The sequence below is a fragment of the Austrofundulus limnaeus genome, unplaced genomic scaffold (assembly GCF_001266775.1).
Source record: "Austrofundulus limnaeus strain Quisiro unplaced genomic scaffold, Austrofundulus_limnaeus-1.0 Scaffold108, whole genome shotgun sequence".
Lineage (NCBI taxonomy): Eukaryota > Metazoa > Chordata > Actinopteri > Cyprinodontiformes > Rivulidae > Austrofundulus > Austrofundulus limnaeus.
In genome coordinates, this window is record NW_013952510.1 from 209751 (window position 1) to 217645 (window position 7895).

Below are 7895 nucleotides of genomic sequence, written 5' to 3' on the forward strand. Positions count from 1 at the left end.
ATACTAACCTAACACTTTGTAACAACTAAGGCACAAAATGTAATTAATTCAGAAAATCTTTTCAGGACCCCACCTTGATGTTTCGGGACCCCACTTTGGGTCCCGACCCCAACTTTGGGAAACACTGCCTTACATGAAAAAACAAAAATGACTCTCACCCCAACAGAAAATCGTGTAATGCCTTTGTCTTCGACTAATTTTAATGCCGCCGGCAGATTTTTACTGTCAGTAGATTTTCCATCTGTAATGACTATCAAAATCTTTTTCACATTTTGCCTTGATCCTTGATACGTTGAGAAGACACCTTCCCTGTAAATAAAAAATATTGTTTAAATGTGTTTTGTATTGCAAGTTTTTTTACATTGTTTTCAGCTGATTTGACTTATGGATATAGATTTCAGGAAGTGTTATCTCAAGTGTTTAATTCAAAGGCAACCCTTTCTTGACTGTGCTTTGTCTCATGTTTTCTCAGTTCAAAAACAAAAAAGGRACATTCAAACATTTGTAGGAAAACAAAATTGTGACAATTACAACTGAGGATCAAGTGTKATGGAAATAAGGAAAAACAAACAGAAACATTWAAAAAAATCACTTCTTCCATATTAAAATGAGTAACAGATTTAAACACGAACACAGATTGAAATCTATTTAATTCAGAGTCTACATGTTCTCATTACAGAGATACTTACACAACAGTTTTGATGGCTGCAGCTGTGTTGGTTACAGAAGCAAGTTGTTGTATATTATCAATTGCTTGTTCCCAGTTTTTGGTGGGAAATGATTGGAAGTCAAAATGAATCTTGGCTATTTTTGAAAACTGGGTGATGGAAAACTGCCCAMAGGAAAAAAAAGAAGTTAATACTTAGAATTAAAATACAGCTAAGGTCCTAAAAACCAACCACAATTTCAACACAGGTAACACATCTCAGTTGCTTCCATGATCTTATCATTATTCCTGTCACAAGCTGTCTGGGTTCGTACCTATAGGCAGTGGTGGGCAGCACTAATCTAAAAATTAGTTATACTATCCCTAAAGCACTAACTCAAAYATTTAGGTCCCTTAATTCGAAAGCACTAACACACTGAAACTTTTTGCAAAAGCTAATTCTAAAGCACTAAAATAAACAAGTCAACCCATGAACATTCTTCAGACAACATGAGTCACATATTGCCAAGTTGCTGTCTTRAGACTTATCATTTCTATTCCACAGCCATATAGTTCATATATTGTCAATATATTGTCACCTAGTGGATAAGTGACACATACTGTATATGAACATAATGTGTGACAGCTTTCACCTTCAGGTGTTGACATTAACGTTGATTAATAACATTTAAATACCTGATTTAGTGCTTCTAAATTTAGCCAATAAATTTAGCAAGTGCTAATCCACTTATAATTTTTTTAATTAGCAAAAGCCCTAAAGCACTAATCAGGAAATTAATTTCCCTATTAGWGCTTTAGGGAAACTGTGCCCACCACTRCCTACAGGTTTGCAGTGGTCAGTCTGGTATCAAATACATGATGCCCAACAAGTGTGTATCATGCATAAGCTGCCACACTGACATAACCACCACAACCTTGCTACAGATGTTTTTGTGAATGGTCAAACTATTATAGATTTATTATGCTTTATGACACATTACTATATTCTGGTTGATATTTTAAAAGGTCATCGCTCAGTGAGAAGAGGGACTAGTGGTCCTCAATGTTGGTCCTTGAGAGCCACTATCCTGGATGTTTTAATTATTTCTCTGCACTTCACCGGGTTTTCAAGTTCTACAGAAGCATGTCAATCACTCATTCATTCAAATAAGGTGTACTGAAGCAAGGAAACAGCTAAAACATGTTGGATAGTAGCTCTCAAGGACCAAGATTGAGGAMCACTTCACTAGACTGAAAATTTGCAATTAAAAAGTAAACAGTGAGCGTGTTTATGTCATCTTTAATATCCATTTTCATGCATGTAGTAAGTAATACATGCCCATGTGTGTTTGTGTGTGTGGACAGGTTTTTGCTACATCCTGGGGACAAGTCTGTGTGGGGGGTTAGGTTTGCCACTAAGATGTGAGTTGAGTTWAGGCTAGGTTTAGGGTCAGGTATGTACTGGGGTGRTTGGGTTCACGGTAAACGGTTAGGGTTAGGCTGTAGAAATGACTGGAAAATGAATGGAAGTCAATGCAAAGTCCCCATGAGAATGGAAAAGACAATATGTGTGTGGATATATGTGTGCCTTACCTTTGTGTGTTTTCCCTGTAATTCGCCAATTAGTTTTGTCACAAAAGTCTTCATTATATTAAAATCTTCTGCAKATACACTGCCTGAGCCATCCAGCAGGAGGGCAATATCTGCTTGATCTTCACACTCTGGAAAAACAAAGTTAGAGAGAGATTAATATCTCTGATGTCAGCACTCAGCAGAGATTATTTTTGAATCTTTTTTTTTATCTTCAGTGTGCTGATTTTAGGTGAACAGACATATGGCAGCAAAATCTATGTTCTTAAATACTGTACCTTCATCAAAAAAAATTAAGATTTTACCTTCAACAGAATTTGTATAAGACTTTCCATAGCTATTCTGTTGAGCTATCTCAATACAGACACCGTTGTACATGGTGATGGTTTTGCAGTCTTTAGGAACACTTGGTCCACATAACTTAAAAAAAAAAAACAGAATAAAATTTATCACAAAAGTTGATTACTTGATTGTTTTTTTAAATAAACAAATTATTTATTTAAGTAATTGTTTTACACTTTGCATCATCAAGCTGTGACACTGAATTTCCAGGATAATTTTAGTTGCCTTCTCTGCAGTTCACCAACTCACCAAAGTGTTCTTTGTCGTRGGATCACTTGTCATTGCCAAACCGAAGGACATGTTGACTGCTGTTTTTTCCTCTACAGAAATGTTTGACAAATTGCATTTGAATAAAACTGAATAAAAACTAGTACAGAAATTWAAAAAAAAGTATTTGGACATTGTTAATAAAATCATTTCTACCTGGAAGAGGCAGAGGGTGACATTTCTCAGTGGTGCTGATGCACTGAAATATTTCTCCTCTTTCAGTGGCTGAATATTGTTCCAGTGGAGCACTGGTGAGCAAACTGAGGAAACAAAACCAAGCAAACATCTGAGAGTAACTGGTTGATGAGCACAGATCCTTATTTTTGCTTGTGGGAAGTGTGTTTCTGAACTTATAGCTAAAGCACACATTTATCAAAGTTGCAAGCTGTATTGAAAAAAATTAAGAACAAATCAAAATGAATGCATACTGTGTGTTCTGACTTACTCTGTTTCTCGCTGCACCACTTGGTAGCCAAAACCTGCAGCCCGGTTGCTGAAGAACTTCCAAGCCACAGGTTCAATGTTAAGGCAAAGGGCAGCTTTAAATGCTGAGGAACAAGGAGAATCCAGACAATGTATTTGATTTAAAACCATCATGAGATGATGTGACCTTAAAATATGTACTGTATTATTTAAATAAAAGTATCTTTTTGTAATGATCACCAAGTGGAATAACCAATAAACGTCTTTGACCTCTGACGGGCCCCTTTAAGACAGACAGATTTCTGTTCCAGTTAAACTGAATTTAGGCCACAAAGGTCATCTTAACCGTTAAAGAGACATTTTCTTTTTCTTAATCAGATAATAAACAGAATAACTTCCTTTATTTTGATTTATTTTTCTTTTAACTAAGAGTTCTTACGCATTTGATAATCAGGGACAATTCTTATCAAAGTTACACGAGGAAGGAGAGCAGATCCGTCCTTTTAATTGTGATTCAGCTCTGTTATGGATTTTCCTGTCAAAAAATCTTGCTTAACTAATAATCATTATGGTTTCAGTTTTAATATAAAACACCAATGTTTTATTTGTCTGAATCATGTTGCAAATGTTTTGAGTTGAAATAATTCATTTTTTCGGTGTGAAGTTACAGGTCAACAGGACGTACAAATGTCAATAGTCAGTGTAGTTCCAGATGGCGACGACAGTCTCTGAATTAACATTTCTAATCCCCCTGTTAACTTATCAAACAAAGCGCAGACCTAGGAACTAATCGTTTTTAGTGACTAACAACTGCCGTCCCTGAGTTAGTGAGACACACTTCCRTACTTCAGTGTTTTTTCAACCCTGGCCCTCAAGGAACACTGCCCTGCATGTTTTAGATGTTTCCCTGCTTCAGCACAGCTGATTTTGATTTATGACTGACTAACAAGCTTTTGTTGACCTGCAATCATCTGAATCAGGTGTGTAAAAGCAGGGAAACTTCTAAAACATGCGGGGCAGTGTGCCTTGAGGACCACGGTTGAAAAACTGCATGGAAGCAGCTTTGTTCTCCTCGCGGGGAAACAGCACTTTGGCTCAGTGATTCGGCCCATACACTCAYCTGCCTCTTTGCCTGAAGAATCCTCTTGTACTTACCTGAGCTGCCTCCTGGAACCAAACATTTGCACCTCACCTGTAACTGCTCCTGGACTTACCCTACCCTACCGACCCTTAATGCTGTTCAGTTGCAGACTGCCTGAGCCACAGAAAATCCCTAACTCACCTGCAGATTTTCTTTACAGCCTGGACGATCCAGGCTGCGGCAAGCAAACAAGTAATCTTCCAGAAACAGAGACTCAGGGGCACTCAGGATTATCCAGGGAAACTTTATAGACACMGAGAGGAACAAGAGAAGTACYACAAATRAGCAGCCTTAACATGAGTAGCTGAWAGCATGATGCTCCTACAAAAACCAAATGGTAGAGTGCATTAAAAAGCCCCAGAGATCATCAAGGACGATGAGCTGCAGGTATGACAGGAGCCAGCCAGAATGTATGGAACACTCTTCAATGCCACACTCCTTCTCTAAAGCAAAACACGAGTTTGTGTGATGTCACTTTCAAAGGTATAAGAAACCAGAATTCATTACAAGTATGCTTTGCTTTGTTGTAGTCAATAACAAACAAATAAATAAATAAATAAATAGAACTAATACATTTCTTTTTTTTATTTATTTATTTTTTGACATTATGGTTGCTCCTTCAATTTGTTCTCTTRGTGCTTTTCAGAGCAGTATTTCACAACAAATGAAAGACCAGTATGGTAGACTGTCATTTGTTATGCAATATCTGAAAATAACACTTACAGTAGTTTATTTGTTTATTTATTTCAAGTCCCATTGAGATCTCAGATCTCTTTTTCAAGGGAKGCCTGGGCCTGAAGGCAACCTATTGTACATGTTTTACAGTAGTTTGCACCTTTAAGGTGGGCTAATCATTGGGGTACATCTACATTTGATTCTCTTCTGATGTTAACCTAAATCAAAACGGCTTTTGATAGCCAAACTTTGCAAATGCAAAAATGAGTATAAATCAGTCGGATATTGAGCTAAAATTTGTTGTGGTAGTAGCTGGGACTCATCCTAGCACAAAGCCCAAATGCTAACAGATTACACAAGTGTGCAAGGTCACTTTCTGAAAGTGATATGTACTCCTTTAAGAAAATATGAGTCACTTAACACCTCTTATAATGGAAGTTATAAGGAAATTATTTAGGGTTCTTTTATTTTAAGGAAATATGTCTTCTGTGCAAATGTGAATGACACACGAGATAAGTGAAGTAACTGTGAATTTGATTTGATCTAGCAACAAACGAGCTTGGAAGCTCGTGTCTGGTGGGCACGACCGATGGTGTCGTGTCCCGGCTGTGAGATTCCTCGGTGATGTACACTGTAAATAAAATTACTTACCTTTGTACTCTACCTCCAGAATTTCTGTTCGTTTTTGGTTCTGCTCTGCTTAGACATTTTGTTTGAGTGCCAGATAAATTTTCGTCTAGGGCCATGTGAGCGTTATGGTGGCCCTCAAAGGACAACTTATACTTTCATTAAACTGAAAATGTCATGTTCATCTGATTGCTACAGCTGAGCACTGCTAACAAACAATATGGGCTCTACATTTTATTTCCTGCATAGAAACCACGTCCTTATGAACACTGAAATGTACAACTGGCTAAATGTGAAATGACACAAATACTAGTTTTACTCGTTGAGCTGTGGTTAATCTTAAATTCTGAGCTCTTCCACTTATCTATGCATAATCAACATGCATAATGGAGCTTATTCTGAAAAATGAAAACAGGTCTACCTGTAACTAAATTGTCCAGGGCATGACAGTTACCCAAAGTGAACAGCTCAGGGGCAGGACAAGTAGTATCCTTCACCTTTTATGTACGTTGAATCATATATTTAAAATTTACCTTTCAAACAGTTTTCAAATTAAAGAAAAAATGGGGGAGGGGTGTCTCTTGGCGGGCTGGATGGAAGTCACCCAGTAAAATGGATCATGTATGCATTTTTAAGAACATTTCACAGAACTGAAACAACTGACATTTGTTTTTTTGTTTTGTATCAATTTCTGTTTTAATGCTGTAGCCTTTGACTCCAGTAAAAGGTTTTCACAAGCATGGCACCCATTAAGTCTTATAGGAAAAATGAACACCACCTTTTATATGAATGTTGCTAAAGATACGATCAACTTAAGGGAGAATTAAGGGTAAAAAAACTTCTGTATGCTATTCACAGAGAAGTAACAAAGTCCGTGGTCTGTGGGAACCGTGCACGTGAAGAGAGAAAATACTGCACATAAAGAACTGAAACACTTAAAGTAATTTAATACGGTATGCTTTACTGTAGTATTAGAGCCACAGTGTGAACCGACTGTTTAGTTGATCTTGTATTTAGATGAATCCTTTCAGAGATGCATACATGAAATTTTCCCAGTATTGAAATTATGATGCTTCTGTTTGGAATTGCCAAAAAAAGGAGAGGTGGCGGTGACTAATGAGCAACTAAATTTATGTAAAATTTCTTAATTAAATCATTTCAGACAAAATGATGAGACAGAAACTTTTCTCACCTGGCCAGAAAAGTGTCACTGCAATGATCCAGTTCATTGTGTTCCTCCCATGGAAAGTAAACAGACGTGTGAAATCCTCTCTGATCAAACAGATTTGTTCAGAAGTAGTGTGAGAAACTTCATTCACCTGAAAGTGTCAAAGAGAAGATGTTGAAAGCAAACTGCATTAAAACCAWAAGGGCACAGTTCAAAGCCTGTAGAGGAAATGTAGGAGGAGTTAAACCTAGTGGATTTCTGACATGAAACTTTTGTGGCTATTTTGTTATTGTTCTGTCAGCATATTCTCTCACTCATATATTGGAAACAGCTGGGATTTCAGTGATTTGCAAAAATACTGCTGCACACTGCAGGGACTGGAGATCGAATCTTTTATCTTCCAGTTATGATAACTATCTAACACTGGACTGAAGTGTTCGATAGGAAGTCACTCTAAAAAGAATAACTCAACTCATCAAATCTCTCCGGCCACCGTCAGCAAGCCAGTCTAAACCAGAATGTGTCAGTTAAAGGAGTGTGGTCAGATGTTGCCATTTTTAAAGCTCAATATATTTAGTTTTACACTTGACCATCTTTCTCATTTATATGTGAAACCAAACGACTTCTTTAAAAATGCCTCATCTCATGTGTGTCAGTTTCAGGACTGTACAATGAGCTAAAATGGTCACAGCTACAAAAAGTTTGTATAAATTACATTTGACTTATATATTGTTATTTTATGTTGAATATTTTCAAACTYCAAATGATACAAGAAGTGCCTGAATGCGAGAATAATCTAGTGTTGGGTAGATGTGTTGTTACAGACCAAATTTGCTGATACAGCGAGTAAAATAAGTATTGAACACGTCACCATTTTTCTCAGTAAATATACTAGAGGTGCTAATGACATAAAAATTTCACCAGATGTCGGTAACAACCCAAGTGATCCATACATACAAAGAAATCAAACCATAAATGTCCAGAAATGAAGTTATTTGTAATAATGTGGAATGGCA

General features: G+C 36.9%; 1 protein-coding gene across 1 annotated transcript in view; it reads right to left on the bottom strand.

Moving 5' to 3' along the window:
- LOC106521365 (integrin alpha-M) overlaps positions 1-3361 on the bottom strand; it is a gene marked incomplete at its 5' end in the record, with an annotated part of 38604 nt that extends 35243 nt beyond the window's left edge. Inside the window, 1 exon segment of the mRNA XM_014013905.1 lies at positions 3348-3361. Within this exon segment, the coding sequence (XP_013869359.1) occupies positions 3348-3361 (14 nt within the window).
- Positions 3362-7895: the final 4534 nt, after the last annotated feature.